This window comes from Micromys minutus (assembly GCF_963924665.1).
Source record: "Micromys minutus genome assembly, chromosome: 30".
Lineage (NCBI taxonomy): Eukaryota > Metazoa > Chordata > Mammalia > Rodentia > Muridae > Micromys > Micromys minutus.
In genome coordinates this window covers 17,995,414-18,015,313 of record NC_137965.1, presented here as the reverse complement: position 1 = coordinate 18,015,313, position 19,900 = coordinate 17,995,414, and the positions used below count along the sequence as shown (strand labels likewise).

Below are 19,900 nucleotides of genomic sequence, written 5' to 3'. Positions count from 1 at the left end.
TGTCCAGGCTTTGGCAGTTTTCTCTGAGGCAGAAGCCCCACCCATCCCCTGAAGCTTCCACAAGCAAGAACCACACAGTGTTGTCAAAGGATCGAGAAGCAAGAACAGAGAGAGGTTCAGAAAGAGCTTTTCCAGAAGTTTCAGAACATGGGCGATGTCTCCATCTTCTGCTTCCTCACTGCGGATACAGCGTTTAAAGCTATACATCATGGGGGCTGGAGAAATGGCTCAGTGGTTAAAACATCTGTAACTCCAAGATCTGACACTCTCACACAGACGTATACCAATGCACATAAAATAAAAATAAAATTTAAAGAAGCTATCTTTCAGTAGAGGGATGGCCACCATGTCTAAGTTCCTGATTACAGAGGGTGTAACACTGAGATGAACTCCTATTAAATCCTTGCATAGAAACAGATAATGGTCATTTTCAACTGCTCCTGAATTTAGGAAATGCAAATGTCATGAAATTAACATGTTTAAGGGCAATATCTTGAGCTTTGAAAATAAACTGGTTTAAGTTAGAAATACTGAATCTTGTAGAAGGGGAGAATAACTAACTGGATTGGATATATTATTAATGTGATCAAAAAATAAAAATAGGAAAAAACTTAGATTACCATATGCAAATAGACAGGAGAAGACTCTATAAGGAAGTCTGAAGAAGAAATCTAACTGGCAAGGATAAAACTTAAGATAGGCAGCAGCATTTTTCAGTGATTGCTAATGATTGGGTGAGCCAGAGCCTGGCTTTATCAGGAGAGCAGCCCACTGGAGATTCTCCATGGGTGTCTGTCCTTGTACAACTGACTAATCTCATTGGAAAAATAAAACACAAAACAAAACAAAACAGTGCCTCTTAATGGACCCCAAAAACCCAACCCCACCGAAGCCCTATCCTTAGCACTGGGATTCACCATGGCTAAACTTAACCCTCCCTGAAAGCAGGGAACCAACAGACATTCATCACATGTGGTTCAGGGTATGAGGAGAACCCAAACCACTGAACACTGAGACTCACCCAGTCACCTGACTTATGATCTCTTACACCGTCCCCTCAGAATCAAGTCATGCCCCCTCATCGACTTTCCCTTGGCTCTGTCTGGTGAGAGGGCCTGGGTGTGGCCAGGCTGCCCTGGGCAGACCCCAGCTGTAGCAGGACCATGGAGGAAGGAGCTCCAGTCAGCCTCTCTTCACCACAGAGAGGACAAGGGCTTTCTTCTCATATGCTTCATGCTTTTTCTTCATAAGTCACAAATACCACACTGGAAGCATCTCTCTCATTAGAAAAGCAGAGAATCCATCAGTACAAGAGAGGCCTTTGGTGTCAGTGAGGGGCATGGGTGAGGAATCTCTTCATAAAGGAAGCCCTGTCCCCTCTGAAGATGAGGCTTCTGATGGCCTTCCTGTGACAGCTCACTGTCTTCTGGCAAAATACAGTTTAGGAATGATCCTGCGGGCTGACGTGCCATGTGGATATCAAAATGGCTTCCTTGGAGAGGCTCCTATGCATCTGAATGGTGGACTTTCTCAGAGTTGACTGTTACCAGCAAAATACACTCTTGTCCAGAACTCAGGGCTGAGAGCCAAGCGTGCTATAGTCTATGTATCATCCTCACGGAGTGTAGGAGATAAAAGTCTACAGCTGAAAAGCCCCGGAATGTGGTGCTTGGTGGATTGGCATAGTGTGTTGTGGCTCCTGAGTTCTGAAGGAAGAGTGGCCCACCACAGTCAGGACATCTGACCTGAGGTATGCCACTGGACATGGCTTAGAATGACAGCCAAGGACCATCTGAGACCAAGTTCTTCATAGTCTGGCTGAGGCCACCTACTATAAGGAACCTCTAGACATTGCCTGGTCGTCAGTAATGGCTACAAAGAAGGGTACCCAACTGTGTTGTTACTGGAAGTTCAGCCCCCAGGGCTCAGAAATGTGTATCTGAGCAAAAGCAGTTTTTGGTAAATTGTCCTATCTTCATAAAATAAGAAATGCAAACAAAAAACAAACCACTCACCTTCGGTCATAACTGGCTCCATAGGGAAACTGCTGCCGCTGTCCCATGCCCAGATTGGACATGGCACCCGAGGGACTCTGGTTATACATGTCCTGCATGCTACTGTTGGCCATCTGTCCTTGCGTCATAAAGGGCTCGCTACTTCCAGGCACTGTGATAGTTGAGATAAAAAGCACAGAACTGATCATTTTCAAAAGCCAAAGGGCCTATACATCACTTTTAGTAACCTCAGTGGTCCCAATTTTATACGGCACACCACAATCCTAATGAGAGGATACAGAAATCTCCCCAAGGGAGCAGAATCTTTAGATGTTCTCAAAGACACCTGTATCCCCTCTGTTTGCTCTGCAAGAGCCTCTGATCTGGCAGGACCTGGACACAGGCTGAAGTGTGGCTCCATGATTACAGTGTGTTACATGGCAAAGGACAGTCACAGACGTGGTGGTGGTTACAGTGATTGTGCATTCATTCACACAAGGAGAAAATACAAGCAACCCTTCAAACCTGGGCTTCAGGCTGAAGACGAAGTCTATCTGATACTCTAATGGCCGTGTCATGGAAAAATGCACGTTACAAAGGGTGGACAGAGAACAGCCAACAATGTGATGGTCACCTTGGTTCTATAACCACGAGGGACAAGGGAATGAATTCTGCCAACCTTGAATGCATCTTAAGGGCACCTGCAACTCAGAAGACTGAGAGCAGAGGCCCAGTACTACCCTGCAGCCCCTGCTGAGCCCACAGAGGACCTACATTTCTGCTGTCATGAGTGCAGTCTGTGGTCACCTCTCAGCAGCAACATGGAGGCTCATGGAAAAGCTACTAATGTTTGTATTAACTACTGTTTGTAGAACGAGGTGACACCGGTTCATAAAGAGGTTGTAAACAAGACAGGAACTGTGTATTTAAATTAGTTTCCACCCTTATACAGACAAGCAAGAAAACCCTGACATAAATGTACATTCACAACAGCTCAACGGTGGACAGATGGCTCAGTGGTTAAGAACACTTGCAGGACCTGAGTTCATTTCACTACTGCCTGCAACTTCAGTTCCAGGGGATGAGGCCCCCTTCTGTCCTTTGGAGGCACCTGCATTCATGTGCACATACATATGTGCACACAGTTAAAAAGAACAGCTGGAGATGAGATGAGCTGTGACTTATTTCTATCCAAGAGCAGATCGCCAATAAGGATGTATATGCAAATAAGCATCTGCTCAGAGCCTGAAGAAAACTGTATTAAGTCCAGACACTTGTTCCACAGCTGCTGCTTGTCTTCATTCTATGATAGCTACTGTTGAATGAGACAGAAAAGCCACCTCAAGTTTTCCGAATCAACACTGTGGACCAGATATGAGGGTTGAGGCCAGTATAGGAACATCACATTTTGCAACCTTTTCTCTGTGTCTGATCTCACATCAACTTGTGGTAGAACCAGTTTTGAGATTACTTTCCATTTTGTAGATGGAAAGACAGAGCTAGACTGACAGAAGTCAAGTGGCATAATTAAAGTTAAGTAGTTTAATTGTCTAATGCAGAGTTCTTTAAAAAAATTAAACAGAAAGTAGATTCTATGTCAAGATCATGAAGATCATGTCTGCAGAAGAAAACTGGTCTGTGGCCTTCCTGAAAATGACAGAAATCTAAGTTACAATCTGACTGGCAGATTGAGATGGCTGTGAGGATCAGCATAGTACACGCACACCCCACACTGCTGCCAGTGCATTCAACTGCTGCAACTTCTACCCATACCTGCCGTGGGCAGCCATCTCTCCCCCCCCCCCCCCCGCACACACAGAAACACATCTACTTGTGTTCACAGCCCACGCTGTCCCTTCCCATAATGATGTTGGGATGGGCCACACGGCTGGTGTTGACCAACATGCTTGGAAAAATGAATTCTAACAATCACTTGCCCAAGCTTGCAACAGGGTTTATCTTTGATCCTGGATTTCACCTTCCATGGCAAGGGCACCCTAGAAACCACACAGAAAGGTCCCAGACTCCAGCTGGGTCCCTAGTAAAGACTCTGATGACAGAGCTACCCCAGGGGCCTCCTGACAACATGGCCATAAGACACAGTGGAATTCTGTGACTAAAATCAGTGAGTTTGGGGCTCTGCTATACATTACAAGATGACAGATACACTTCATTCCCATTCTTTGACTCAGGAATCTGTCTCAACAGCCCATCTAGTGCTACAGCATTAGGGTCTAGTAAAAGATTTAAGCACAGCTATGTACACTGATACTATCAGATAGATACTCAGACACATGGGTAACATGGTCAGAGCCTCAGAGACTCATCCTAGTCTGAGATCACAAACCCTGTTTAAGGCAGTGATGAGCAGCAGGCAAGGCCACCTCCAAGGGGTAAGGGATCTCAGACTAGGAAGACTCACTGCACCACTGAGTCACGGGCCAGTGATGGTGACGCCAGGACCACCTGCACTCGTTACCCCAGCAACAGTGGTTTTCATAGAATAAATAGTCTAAATTCATAGAATAAAGCAAATTGAAGAACAAACAACTTTATTTACAACTAATTAGAGCTGTAAGACAGTGTTTTCTCTGGACACGAATGTCCCAGTGTTGAGGCAACAGGTGAGCTGAAATCTACAAGGACTGAGCTACTTATCTACAACATACCTCTACCTACCATCTCCAAACACAGCCCTCAGCCCTCTACTTGGTCCCCTAACTGCCCAAATTCACTTTGTGCTATGTGTTTATGTGCAGGTGCACCTGTGGAAGCCACACGTCATCAGTCTTCCTCTAGTCTTCTCCATCTTATCTGAGATGAAGTCTTGGCTAGGCTGGATATCTGTAACCTAAGAATCCTTCTGCTAGGCCCCACCCCAAATACCAATCATTAATTTTTCCCATGTTGTTACATCTTTAGAGCCTAAAGGTGGTGTGATGTGGTCCTCACAGACTCATGGGTTTGAATGCTTGCCCCATAGGGAGTGCACTATTAGGAGGTGTGGCCTTGTTGGAGTAAGCGTGCTACTGTGGGACAGGCTTTGAGGTCTCTTATGAAAAAGTTACAGTCGCACACAGTCCCCTTCTGCTGCCTGTGGATCAAGATGTAGACGTCTCATCTCCTTCTCCAGCATCATGATCTGACTGCATGTTACTATGTTACGGTGACAATGAACTGAACCTCTGAAAGTCTAAGACAGCTCCAATGAAAAGTCCTTTATAGGAGTTGCTGTGATCATGGTGTCTGTTCACAGCAATAAAATCCTAACTAAGACAAGTAGTACACAGACCCCAAATCACTCTTCCACCACAGAAACTGAGCCACTTCTAACACCCAGGAGGCTTCTGGACTCATCCTGCATTCTGGAAGTCTTTACTTAGAAGTAATTCTGAGGCTCCTGAGAGAAAAAAAATTACAGATCATCTTGCTTTATGTACTGTTATCTGAAATATAATACATCTCACTCACTTACTAATATATACCCAATGCTAAAAATTCTGAGATTCTCCTCTTTTGCTTTTATAGCCCATAATACTCATCAAAACCAAGCTGGGGCTTTATCTTTCCACTCCTGGGTGTCATAAAACTTGTAGCTGGTGTGGTGTGTATATCTTTAATCCAAGCACTTGGGCTGCAGAGGCGGGCAGGTCTCTGAGTTTGAGGCCAACCTGGGTCAACATGGAGTTTCAGGTCAGGCAGGGGTACACAGTGAGACCCAGTCTCAAAAAATGTTATGTATTCAAACATCTAACTATGACACAGCTACCATTCTCTAAGGAATCCCAGAATAACTACTGCCACAAAAATATCTTCACAATCTTTTATGTAAAAAAAAACAAAAAAAAAACAACAACAAAAAAAAAAAAAACTACAAAAAAACTCATATGATGGCTTAAATTGACAGGACCTAACTGCATTTGGGTGAATGTCAAAATTCAATTTGCCAGGTTCCTATCTGACACTGGTGCTGTGTTGGTCAGCGTTAGAGTCAGCCCTGGGTCTTTGCTGTCCCTGCACCGGGAAGGCAGAAGCAGGTCTACTGCTGCACATGTGCACTGAAGGCCGGCTCAGCCCAGCTCCAGACACAGCCTAGGACCAGCCCCTCTGCAGATGCTCAAGCCCCTCCCTTTCCTGATGTTCAGGCCCTTTCCCACCAGCCACGGCGCTCTTCAGTCTCCACTCATTCACCCTTCCGCACAGCCACAGTGGCCTCTCCACTGTACTGTCTGGCTCCAGCCTGACATCTCAGGTTCATCTGTCACCATTGTTCTATAGTTTTTGGATTTTGCTGTTTTTATTTTATGTGCATTGGTGTTTTGTCTGCATGTATGTCTGTGTGAGGGTGTCAAATCACTTGGTGCATGATTACAGACAGTTGTGAACTGTCGTGTGAGTACTGGGAATAGAACCCATGTCCTCTGGGAGAGCAGCCAGTGCTCTTAACTGCTGAGCCATCTCTCCAGCACTGCCACGAATCTTTTTATCTCTTTCAGAGCAAGCCTGGAGACTACCAGTTATTCATGAACTTACTTTAAAAAGTCAAATCATGCTATTTCCCTAGATAACATTTCTCAGCTGGTGAAAAACTCAAACTCATGAATGTGCCAGTTAGTTGAAGGGACCTGCTCCTGGCAACGGATGCCCTCAGCCTAAGTGCCCCTTCCTTAAAGAGGCCCAGCAACCCCGTTAGGGTGCCCTCCTCCCAACTCTGCAGGTCTCCGTGGAGAGCCGACATCACTATTTCCTTTCTTGGACACAAGGCTTTTGCCTTCCTCCCAAATCCCTGCTCTTTCCAAGCTTCCCTGGCTTGCCCCCCCCCCCCCCCATCATGGTCTTTGCTTCACTGCCTTCCTGGGTCTGTTAGCCGTAAGAACTGTGAGTAACTACTTCGTATGCAGTGTGCCCTGTTTGTGTCCACACCATGTCAATCTTGACAGCCAGTGTGTGCTTCCGGATCACAGCTGCCCATCATTCTATGGCGTCCTGTGTGTGGACTTAACCCTCACAGGGCATCCGAGGTTAGCTCTACTGCCTGCACCATTTCTAGAAGAGGCAAGTCAGACTCAGAGTGCCCGTGCGTTCCTAAGGCTCTAGCAAGGAAGGAGGCTGCGTCACCATATGGCAGGTGCTTAGAACCGTCCCAGCTGAAGAGGTGAACAGGTTGCCAGGCGGCAGAAGGAAACCTCCTGGACGACACTCATGCAGACACTCCCCTCCATGTACCTTTTCTCATTCCACTGAAAGGGTCCTTGTTGGGTTCATAGGGCATCCTGCCCATCATGTCTGGCATGCCCATGCCCTGCTGGTACGGGGCGTTTGGAGTCATGGAGTTCCGTTTTGGGTACGCTGAGTCACTCACGTCTGAGAATGGATCATGCACACTGACTGTACTGCTTCTGAGAGACACAGAAGGTGAAAGCTGAGGGACACTGTGACACTATATACCCACGGAGCTAAGGAAAGAAGCCACCCCAAGTAAATTACATGCTAAAGGGAGCAGTGATAAGCATTTAAAAACTAACCAGGGAAGAAGGGTTCTTTTTTCCTATTAAGTTTGCTCCAAAAACAAAACAAAACTTGACTTTACATCTAAGGAGTCCTCAGAACATACCTTCCGCTTTGCATGGGGGTCATCTGTCCATGAGGGGTAGAGGCTGGGGTTGGTGGCTTCAGGTCACCTGGAACCTCTGCCATGGAATTGCTGCCAGTTGACTGTGGAGTCTGTGGGCCTTGTAAAGATCCTGAGTTAGCTAGCAAGGGAAAAGAAGGGGAAGCTAGCGTTAGTGAGTAAGCTAGAGTTCTGTAGCCATGTATATAAAAGGGTTAAAAGTAAGACAGTACTGGCATCATGGCAACAATGTAGTAAAAATCAGTCACTTATACATTTTTGTTCAAAAAATGACAGTGAGAGACGGAGGTGGGGGGTGGGGGGTGGGGGAGGGGAGAGACAGTGAGAGACCGGGAGGGATGAGGGGGGGGAGAGAGACAGTGAGAGACTGGGAGGGATGAGGGGGGGGGGAGAGAGACTGTGAGCATGCACCAGCACAGGGATGAATACCAGCTATTGAAGCTTGGGCCTCACAAGAGCGAGGTAAATGCTCTACACTGAGCTCTGCCCTCATCACCCAGGAAATGGATTTTCTGAATAAATGATTTAGAAACATACTTCATCTGTGAGCCATAACACAGTTACACGTTTGACTGGGTAATTGCTTCCTGAGGTATTTATCCCAGGGAAAGGAGTCTAAGAAAAAGAAGGCTTTAGGCAGGAAATTGTTTAACTCAGTGTTGTTGGATATATTCTAAATGTAAATATAGAAGAAACAGAATAAAAATTCTGGAGTTTCAGGTTGGTGGGCTGTAATGCAGGGCTTCAGCACACGGGCTCTTCAGCAGCAGGAAGATCCGTAGTTGAAAGTGCTTATGGAGGTTAACAAGGCACCTAACATTATTTTAAAATCTGTCCAACAACTGGACATCTATGCTCGATTATTAAAAACATTGTCATCTGAGCTGTGACTCAGATTTGTTATTATAAATACATATCATGCTGGCTTGAAGTTCTCCGCTAATGCTGCTGTCAGAATGCAGGACTCAGGTTCAACCATAATTACTTCAGAATAACAGCACGCAGACGTGAGCCCCTCTCAAAGCGCACGTGGGATTCATTAACCTTGCTTTACAGGAAAACCAAAATATTTTAAGAGCTCCTACTTTATCATCTATCACAGTCTTTAGCATGTCACATGTCCAACAGATAGATGCTGGTTGATTCCATGTACTGGTTAGACAGGAGCATCCTGGATGAATCTGAGTCCAACCCACCGGGGCTCTTTACAACAGGTGAGCTCAGAGCAGCAAATTGACAAAGCCCACACAGCCCAGCACGCGGGCGCCTGTGCAACTATCTGGGACTGTGGACTGTGGGCTTAGGAAACATCGCCTGTTCTCCTGTGGGAGGTTCCAGCCTCCCCCAGTGCTTGTTTTACGTCAGAGAAAATGGAGGTTAAGCAAGCCCCAAGCCATGACTTAATGAGGAAATCAAAAACGGAAAAGGTGGATTCACCTATGTATGTGAGGGGCACAGTAAAGAAACTACCCACGGGAACTCTATATGGTTCAAGTTTTTATTGTGGATAAGAGAAAATGCAGCCAGAGGCATCTGGAAGAGTCTAGAGCAGAGAGAGAAATTAGACTGACCAGGGCCAGCAGAGAGGACATGGCCAGGGCTACCTGTGAGAAGGGAGAACGGCAAGACCAGATGGAGCCCAGTAGGACAGGTCAGGACAGGTCAGCACAGGTCAGGACAGGGAGAACTAGAGTGTGCAGCTGCTGGGAACCCGGGAAGACAGCACACTGGCAGCGTGCTGGTGTGGACTTTGAAATGTTCGACAGGTCCCTGGGATACTGAGGGGGCCTAGAGGCCTGGCACGTCCTTTGATATGTAACCATAGGTGGCCATTTGTCCTTCTGCTAGAGGTAAGGACAATGGTTTCTTCTGTTAGATGGGGACCAGTTTCATAAGTTCCTGAAGGAGGTTGGCTTTTCTCTAACCACCAGACATCCTACAGCCCAGCTTGAGCGCATCTCGGGATTTAGAGATGTCTTCTGGAGTTCAGGGAACTGGGCTTTTCTTTGCACCTGACAACTTGTCCTTAGAAAGCATCAGCTATGGACAAGTGCTGTCTGTCACACAGGGGTGGCCCAGTCCCTGTGGCCTGGGTGGCTTACCCACTGTGTCTGTAGAGCTTCAGAAATGTAGCAGACAAAGAAGGAAAAGCACAACAAGTAAGCAAGAAACAGGAAACATCAACCCCATTAACAGATTGTGGGGAGGAGAAAAGGATTGTTTCTAAGTCAGGCTGACTTTCCTTGGAACGTGTCTCTCAGGCTGCTGTGATTTTAGAAAGACCTTTACTTAAAAAGTATTCAGTTACAGCTAAAAAAAATAAATAAAGGAAAACTCCTTTCTTGCCAGTGTTTTTTCTTCTTTCAGGAAAAAAAAAAAAAAAAAAAAAAAAAAACCTGAATATATTCTCTAGCAACTCCATTAGCAGAGGAGGCTGGCTGGCTGGCTCTCTAGGACATCCCTACCTTTTGCCAGAAGCTATGAATGTATACTGTAAAGTAAACAATGGAAAGGTTACTGGAGGTTAAGTACATTCACACACTTCAGACAGGAAGAGCCAGGGTTCCTGGCTGGGAAGAGAATTTACACAGCATGAACCTGGTGCCCTAGTGCCAGAGGGAGGGGTGAGGGTACCAGGGGAAACAGGCGATGTGACCCAGGTCTGGAGACTGGAGGTCAACAGGAGGGCACCTTTGCGTATGCCGTAGCCCTGTTCTCATTTATCTTCCTCTGAGGATTCCCTAGTTGGAAGCATGACAGGTTTTGTGACATCACTTGTCAGTTAATAAAAGTGCAGTCAGCCACCTGCCAGCAAAGATGGATGGGTTTTGGGTTACAAACTTAGTAGCTGAATGAAGTTTCCTTGTCTGCACTGCCCCTCTCCTCAGCACCATCTCCCCAAGGTCTGCTGGGGACACCTGCTGTTGTCAGGGTCAGGATCTCATGGCCCCTTAGGAATGCAGACTCAGTGCTAACACCCTGACAGAGCTCATGGGGTGCATCTGTCTGCAGAGCGTGTGTCTGTTGGACGGAGCTGCAGAGATGAAGGACAAGCCCTAAGGCTTGATCGAACTCAAGTTTAGATACAAAAAGCAAATCCAGACTGGATAGAGATACAAAAAAAATGTGGAACCCTCTCAGAAGACATAGGAACATGGGACTAGTGAAGGCTGGAAGAACAATCTAGAATATCCACTGGAAATCTTTTGGTTTAGTTTGCCTCAATGTGCTGGTAAGAAAGGTCTAACTGAAAATTAGCTTTAAAAGGTCTATGTTAAAAGAGACCAAGAAAACATCTTGGCACAGGAATAACTCTTCAGCAATCTCAAGGAAGGGCATAGAGCCAGGGAGGCCTTCTGATGCAGGGAGGCCTGCTGCATAAACCTGGCCACCGGGATGCTGCTGCTTTCTGCCCGCTGCATGGGCTGTGTGGTCCAGAGCACACTGCATAATGTCTTTGCAACGAACTCCGACTTCACAGTCAACACCAGGAAGCTTTGCTTCTACTGTCCTCACATCACAGCAGGACCTTAGCTGCATCTGGACCAAGAAGTGTCCGTTCAAGTCAAGCTCCTTGTGCAGTTAAAATGATAAAGGCAGCTGCTCTAAACTGGGGAAAGGAAAGTGCTGGCTGTTCAGACAACAGGCCTCCACCTTCTGCAGGATCTGTACCTCAGCAGGGCTTCCTGTTCTGAGGCTGAGGCATGCTGGGAGAGCTATTCTCCACACACAAGCGCAAGCCATCCAGGGACACAGGTTCTTTCCTGACAAATAGACGCATCTTTAGATCTTTGCGGACATCCCTGCTTTGGACCCTGTACCCCACTGGGGTGTTACTTTGGAAGAACAGTTCAGGGCTGTTCACAGACCACTTCTTTCGGTTTGTGAACTGAATGTAATGTGTGGTTTTTAAAATTAGCCTGTCCCATGCTCAGTTACACCCCGAGTGGCCAACATTTGGGGTCATTAAGGGTGAGAGTACTGAGGGGGGTTTCCGTCTCAGAACTGGACCTCCATGTAAGGATGGGCAGTACACGGCTAGAAGACAGTCAGCAGAGAACCATTAGAAGTGAACCGAATTCTTTCTCTGGCTTCTGGGTGTAAATAGTGGGCCTGGTTTAAAGGCATCAGGCTGTGGAGCCGTAGACAAGTTTAGTGAACAACATATGGCCAAATATCCCCAAACGGCCTCTTACAGCCTCACTGGGTAGCTTTGGGTTCTTTTTCTTCTTCTTCTTCTTCTTTTAAGATTTATTTATTATATATAAGTACACTGTAGCTGTCTTAGGACACACCAGAAAAGGGCACCGGATCTCACTGCAGATGATTGTGAGCCAATTGTGTGGTTGTTGGGAATTGAACTCAGAACCTCTGGAAGAACAGTCAGTGCTCTTAACCACCGAGCCATCTCTCTAGCCCAGCTTTGAGTTATAAGAGTTTATCTGCCTTTATTCTCCTGGGGACATCTAAACTGTTCCTGCATCCAGGACTGATGGGAAGCACGTGGAATGATACGTATACAGAAGATGCCCAGCACACTGTACATGCTCAACAAACATGAGCTTTCAGTGAGCCTCAGAACAGGACATGTGATTGATCAGTGCACGTGGACCTCACCTCCTATAGCAAGGGCAGGAGGGCTGCCAATGCTGCAGGTAACTAGCCTTATGACCAGTAACCAAATACCAGAAATGGTGGGGTTAACCTGAGTGAGCCTACCACGCAGAACAGAGCATGGGGCCCATTTCCCTGTCTCAACACTGGATTTGCCAGCTCACGGTACACGGTAATTTCACACCTGAAAGTCTGAATGGAGGGAGGCCAGACAAGAGCTGCAGAGTGACCTTATCCAACTACGCAGGTGGAGGGCAGGAAGGAGCTGCCTGTACGCCTGGTTCCCACGATGGCCCCTGACGGCCTTTGCCATGGCGTTGACAGGGATTCCCTTCAGGTGAGAACTTGCTGGACAGAAATAGTGGAATCAGAGCACAAAGTGGAGTGGCCCAGATGGAAGGAGTGGTGCTAGCTGGGCCTGAAGGGGGCGCCACTCAGACTGTAAATACCAGAACGAGTTCACAAAGGTTTCCTGTCCAGAGAGTGGCTGTTTTCAGTCCTTGCATTACAGACAGGCATATGGCTCAGAGTCTATGGTGACTCAGGACTCATGTGACGAGATGAGGAAAGGCCTGACAGGGACGGCAGTGCCCTGCAGCACTCCCTCCTTCTGTGAGGACCGGAGCACTGCTTGGGGGTGGGTCCCCTCCTGGCGCTGTATCTGTCACTTACCAGGAGATGGGGGCTGGAGCTTGGGCTGCTTCTTCGTATCCCCCGTGCTGAAGACTTCAGGCGGGGGCTCCTCCCCACGCTCAATTTTGCACTCAAAGGCAAACAGGTACTGAATATATTGCTTTTTCAGGGAGCTGGCTGCGCTGCTTGAAGTGCCAACGTTTAGGTTGGTTGCCAGCTCACGCCACTTCTTGTTTTTATTAACCTAGCAAGAGAATGGGCAGAACGGTCGGTTCGCAGCAAAGTGGCTGATTTAAAGCCAGGAGACAAACAAGCACTTGTTGTCCTGGCTTACTTTTCTCATTTGCCTTTTTTAACCAATGCTCATCCCTCCCACTCAGCGGCACGTAGATAGCATTTACAGCTTACAGCCATTAAGGAACCGCTGATGGTTACATAAAAGGCCGGGGTCTTCTGCCTGTTACATCTCCTATAGATGTGAGTAAGAGCTTCCAGATTTCTGAGTCTCAGGATGAACAGAGACCCAACACACACACACACACACACACACACACACACACACACACACACACACACACCATAATCTCTTAATTATAATAAAGGCACCATTCTTACATGAAAAGTAATGTTTCTTTCCAACAGCCAGAATATGAACCCGTGACCCTGGCTATAGTCCCCCATGAAGCTTTCCTTGAGGATCCTTGTGGTTACAGGCACAGAAAGTGCCTACTGCTCCTTGGCTGGAGTATGGGCCAGCAGCTAAGTGGCTGGGACACAGGTTTGTGGGTGTTCTACAGGGTTTCTATCAGCACTCCAAGAGAAGGTGTATGTGTGTGTGTGCGCGTGTGTGGTGCAGAGACTCATAGATGTGGGACATTGCTTCAACTTTCTCATTCCTACATGAAATGGGTTATGAGAAGTTAAAGTCATAAATGAAACATGAATACACAAATAACTCAGGGAAGACGGAAGCTTTGTCTTTGCATGGGTGCTATGTCGAGCAGCTTGCAATGGTGATGAATTAGTGAATTTCTGGATCCAAACTTTGGCACAAGGCTCTTTACAACCATTTACTTAGTACTAAACAGTCAGGACAATAAACACCCGCGTGACTGCTCTGAGAAATACCTCCTGTCAGCACTTAATGGAAGTGGGTACAGACAGCAGGCCATGGCTGCTTCAGACACGGCCAACCAGAGTTCGAGGATCTGAGCTGTCAGGGTAGCTTGTTGGTGGGAGGAGCATTGGTGGCAGCAATACTGCTCCCTGGCCAGCTCCCAGCCAGCTCCACAGCACTGATCTAGGGTGGGGAGGGGATCTGGATGGTTCTGTGGCTCACCCGCCAGCATGCGGGGGGGTGATATTACTCACTTAGTAATACACGCGTTTCCTCGTCAATTCTTCAGGTTAGTGACCTGTGCCTTGTGAGTGCACCCAGATAGAGGCCATGGTGAGGTGAGGTACGCACCCACTTCAACCAGACCGCTCATCAAAAATCATGGGTGAGCAAAGTAGAACGCTGAGGACACAAGGATTTCGGGGACTCTGACAGACAGCGAGCAATGGAGGGCTTTTTGCACGGATGGAAATGCGTATTGTCTTGAATTCTATACCTGGCTGTGTGGCCTGCTCAACCAGTGTCCCAGCCCTGTGGGTTATCACAATACTGTAGCTATTCAGGAGCTGTAGGCACAGTTTTACCCTTATGACTGACTTTCTCTTTGTTTTCTTTTGAGGCAGAGTCTCACACAGCTGAGGATAGTTTTGAACTCCTGATCTTCCTGTCTCTATTTTCCAACTATGAATTACAGGCAAGCCACACTATATGCAGTTTGAATTTATAAGATGCTGCGGATATAGGAAAATAGTGGATTTGGTTTTTATCTGATCCATGATGAATTTAGTCATTTCTAAAACACTTCTGGAGTATTTATCATGAATCTGTATCAGATTCCAGAGAATTCTACAGCTGCCTAGGGAACAAAGGTCTAAGGGTCTAGTACAGTTGAGGGAACTTGAGGCCACAGGAGTTGGTGGTGGAGTCAGGGACTGTAGCTCTCTGACCACTACAGAGTCCTAACAAGGGGACCATTCTACAGGCTTAGCTCTTCCTCAGGGAGAAAAATCAGAACCAAACACAATACCCCGAAGCGAGCAGCTCCCCCAAAGCCTGCCCCCCCTCACCCAGGCTCACCTGCGCCAAGCCTCCGATCTCTTTGACGCAGACATAAAGTCTGAACAGGTCCAGGGGCTTCTTGCCCACTGCCGGCAGACTGGACACCGGGGAGCCCCTCTCCTCCATGAACGTCAGGTATCTGTCGACCCACAGCTTCCTCTCTGGCTCATTCCCCAGCTCGTACACTTTTGTGATCTTCTCCCCAGTGGTGGAAGACGAGCTGGACTTCTGGTGGAGGGCATGAGGGGCAGGAATGGGGCAGAGGGGAGAAGGGCCAGAGAACACCAGTGAGCTGACAGGCACAGAAAATACATGAGAAAATACATGCCATCACAGCAGCAGCAAGTCAGAGCTCAGGCACTGTGACTCTTAACACCTGGAACAACTGAGCTGAGATAAGTACGTTGATAGAGGTGCTGAATCCCAGAAGATGGAAAACGAAAGGCCGGCAGCCCAGAGAATGAATGTCTATGGTCAGACTTCCCATCCTGATATCACAGTTCCCCAACCAAGAAACACATTCCCACCTTTTTTCTCAAAATAAAAATGATTAATATGCGTCCTTATGAAAACAAAGTCACGTGGTAGAACAAATACCTGGTGCTTGCTACTGAATGCAAGGGCGGGGGAGGGGATAGAAACACAGACAGGAGACAGGGGTGTCTCCGAGCTGGTGGGGCTTGGAAGCCACTGGGTAGCTAAAGCTGTGGGACGAGCCAGCCGGCTCTCCCTCCATAAAGCTTATGAGGTTCTCAGTGTGACCGAGATGAGCACCCCAGTACCACTCTGGAAGCCACATTCCAGGCTTGTCAAGTGGCAGCTTCCTGTCTATGGTCACTCTCTAGAGACATTCTGTTTGTAGTGTTGCTCCCTCAGATTACTGAGGCATAAAACAGGTTTACATAAAATATATAAACATGGGGGAGCTGAGCCCAGTGCTGTGAGTCTGTTCTCTTAGCTACTTGGAAGGTTGAGGCAGGAAGATCACAAGTCTAAGAAGCAGGGCAAGGGTGGGGGTAGAGCCCAGTGGTGGGACACAGCAGGGTCTAAATCCAGTCTCCAGACCTGAAGGGCAGGGTAGGGGAGGTGCTGCACTTACAATATAAGTGGGTGATCTTTAAGGGTTAACCTCAGAGTTGAACCTAAAATTGCTTTCGATCAGAATTTACTCTACTTAAGGGGTCTGTGTGTGTGCATACAGACATCCACTGAGTCCACAGAGGGTGTGGGTCACCTGGAACTGGAGTTACAGGCAGTTGTGAGCCATACGACCTGGGCCGTAGCTACTGGGAATAGAAACTGGGTCCGTGGCAAGTACAGCATCTAAGCCATCTCTCCCGTCCTCACCTGAAGACAGTGTTTATGAGGCACTACCTTTGAGGGTAGGAATGGCCTTCAGGAGGACCCAGTGACCTTTGCTGTTGCCTAAGAGTCATTTGGAACGGCTTCTGTACTGTGAACACTGTATGCCAGGTTCTGAAACCATTGGGGGGAAGGAAGAAAGGAACTGATATCTCTGAAAACTTACAGCAAGATATTCTTATGGTGCCACAAATGTTTCCTTGCATACAGCTTAATTAAGCTAAAATGCACATTTCCTCCAGTCTCTGAGGCAGATTTACATTTCTGCAGTCTTTACCATATGCTTGATTCTATGTCTATGTGTAGGGACAAGTGTTTATTTATACTGTACAATGTTTCCTAACAAAGCAGTGTTGGTCCACAGCACACTGTCAAAGCACCATAGCGCTGCCTGGCTCCTGCCTGCTGTTAGGAAAGCTTTACTGGGGACGTTAAGAGCAGTTTCAAGCAGAGAACGAAGCGGCGTCTCAGAGGGAGAGCGGAGATGCTTCTGCGTCACAGATGCCCGTGGGCCCTGCACTCAACCCACTTCGTCCTTTCCTAGATAACTAACTCATTCGGGAAAGAAGCACACAGCAAGAGCCTAGCATTTTCTACACTGCAAACATGGCTTCGCCTGCTCTTGTTTAGCACTGGAGTCAGGGGTTTGCTGTAGATTCTTAAACACAGGACAATTTATGGTATATAAAGAAATAATATATGTGGTCCTGTTTTTAAAAAAGAAAACCACTACATTTCAAATGTAATTATTAGAAAATAGGGTCAATACTTTAGCTTGCTTTTCTACTAAATTTAAATAAAATTAAAAAACAATTTTTTGAGTAGCATCTTGCTATGTAGCCCAGGCTGGAACCTTCCTGCCTTTGCCTCTCTAGTGTGGGATTATTGGCTTGTAACACGGCATCCAGCTAGAAAGAATTTTGATCAGAATTTTGCACAAGACTCGCTGGATAAGGCAGGCTGGGTCGGAAGTTACAGCACAACAGACTTCGGTCACCTGTAGTCCCTTCACAGTCTACCAACAGTCTTCACATGTGGTGATTAGTCTCAATTATTATCTCAAGTTTTAAAGATTATCCTTTTCTACCACTGAGCCTTGAAGCAAATGGTTTTGCAAATGTATTTAAATTCTACCCATTCATTTAGAATTACTAATTCATATGCTTTTTCTTGTTCTAAAGAGAAAGAAGGGAGAGAGAAAAGAAGGAAAAAAATACACAATATTGCCTGCCTTTTGTACTCAAAGCAAACAGCACAGCAGCAGATAAAAACAAGGGGAGTGCTCTCTCTCCCGGGTGTGGCTTGGTTCACTTCTCTTTCTCAAACCGGACTCATCCGAGGGAGGGAGCACCCACAGCTTGGTGCTCTGGAAAGGAAAGTGGTGGCTGCAGCTGAGATTCCTTAACACTTGCTGCAGCCAGCAGCTCTCCAGCACATGGGCTCTGTCTCACTCAGGGTAGTTAACAGCAGCCTCCTTTAGGTTTGACTAGACTGGCAGATCCTGCTCGGCCAGGGGCTTTTCCCCTCCAACTTGTCTTGAGCTGGGTTTAATACACTGTCTTACAGAAATCAGCGGTGTTAGGTAAGTTTCCTGAATACTAACTGCACGTTAGGTTTTAAAACCATCTTTAAAGATCTTTTGATTCCTTGTATGAGTGTACAGTAAAAAGGTTAATGTAACATACTCCTTATTTTTATTAGTATGGAGTAACTTTTGAGAAGGAGCAAAGTCTAACTTGGTTGTCAGAAGGGCATTTCTTGGCATGCCATACACACAGCATTGCTGTCATTTAAACGTCACGCCTATCTCAACAGTGCCAGCATTTTGTGTGGAGTGGGCCCTTCTCTCCCAATGGCACACGTTCTTAGTATAAAAATTCTCACGCACTAACCTTTCCAAACCTTTGTGAATTTCAGACATACAGTGAGGCAGGACTGTTGTCATGGTATGTTGTGCCCAGCTGCGCCCAGCTGGAATATTTAGTCACTTATTTCAGGGACTCATCTTTGGAATATAACAGCCCATGACAAAGTTAAACCTGGAGCCAAATGTGCCATTTTTCTCATGACCGATATCAGTTCCCATGCAAATGGCAGCAGCTGGTTTCAGAGAAGCCTTCTATGGCATGCAGCCTGAACTCCTGGGGGAGTCTGGGCCCCAGTGCATCAGCACACCTCCTTGTGGAGATAGGCCTTCACCTTAGAGCAGCTGCTGATGCCAGGAAGATCTATGATACACATACATTTGTTTTGTTGCTAATGTAATTATTTATTTTTTTAAAAAAGCCTTTTTATGACTCACCAATGCTAAAACATAATTCAGAACCCCCCACACCCCAAAATAACAAACAAGAGACAGCAGGACTTACAGGGCTTGATGGAGTCTTAGGCCAGCCTGGGCTGCTAATGCTGTCACTCTCGTCCCCATGAAAGGAGGAGATGCTGGCAGAGCTGGGGGACATCGGGGAAGGGACCGGCAGGTTGCCTGGGGTAGGAGGCTGAGAAATACCCTGAGAGCTGTAGCCATCCTGTGGGAGAGGAACAAAAGTAAAAAGACAAAGTTACACCAAACTTTATTTAACACAAAAGTATGTCCAATTAATAGACTAATTCTATCTCTCTATCTCTCTATCCATCCATCCATCCATCCATCCATCCATCCATCCATCCATCCATCTATCACAACTGTATATATAAAGATATGTATACACACACACAGAGCAAAGTACCAAACCGTTCTTAATATGGCTGGTCACTGTGAAGGATGCTGGAAGGGCCACAAAGCTGCCATGCTTACTTAAGCTTGAATGAAACACTAAGCATGGATCACCCAGTATGCAAGAAAGTAAAAGAAAAGCCAACGAGCCATTTAACTTATTGCTTCCTCCAAGAGCATCTCTCAAGTAGGTTTTTGTCCCCCTCCACCCCCCATGGCGATTTAACGCCATAAAAACTAGTAACTTTGATATCCACACTGCGGGGGTACATGGAGGCATCCGGAGAGGAAACACGTGAGACTGTCACAGCAGGCAGAGGAGAGGACATGGTATGCAGCGTCCAGGACTGTGGTGTTTAGGGAGGAAGTACCTTTGACTTGCTCTCAGGCTGGGTTACGCCTTCTTCTTTACCATCTGCTTTAAGAGGCACGGAGAGTTTGGACTCACTGGGAGACATCATATCTGTAAGACCCATAGATGCTAATGGAAAATAGGAGAAAGTCCGCATTAGACATGGGATGTACCATGGTACCCCTGCTTATATGAGCTACTGAGGAAGCACCAGCACCTGAGCTTCCCCTGCAGGAGAGAAAGGGGCAAAACCAACCAACCAACCAACCAAAAGTCAGGGGATCCTGAATCACACTGATGCATAGCGTGCTTCACTCGGGCGAGAGGGCCCCTTTATGCCCGGTACCAGCACTGAGGCATTCAGAACAGTTCTTTCTTTGTCACAGCTTAAGCTAGTGGTCAGTGAGTGGAAATGGGTGGC

At 46.9% G+C, this 19,900-nt stretch overlaps 1 protein-coding gene across 1 annotated transcript in view; it reads right to left on the bottom strand.

Moving 5' to 3' along the window:
• Nucleotides 1–19,900, bottom strand: part of ARID1B (AT-rich interaction domain 1B) — a 333,380-nt gene that overhangs the window by 10,153 nt on the left and 303,327 nt on the right. Inside the window, exons 10-16 of the mRNA XM_080941684.1 lie at nt 19,499–19,608; nt 18,781–18,939; nt 15,068–15,277; nt 12,913–13,117; nt 7,609–7,747; nt 7,221–7,393; nt 2,016–2,166 (exon numbers count right to left, since the gene is read on the bottom strand). Coding sequence (XP_080797810.1) covers nt 2,016–2,166; nt 7,221–7,393; nt 7,609–7,747; nt 12,913–13,117; nt 15,068–15,277; nt 18,781–18,939; nt 19,499–19,608 — 1,147 coding nt within the window. The remainder of the gene's footprint in view (nt 1–2,015; nt 2,167–7,220; nt 7,394–7,608; nt 7,748–12,912; nt 13,118–15,067; nt 15,278–18,780; nt 18,940–19,498; nt 19,609–19,900) is intronic.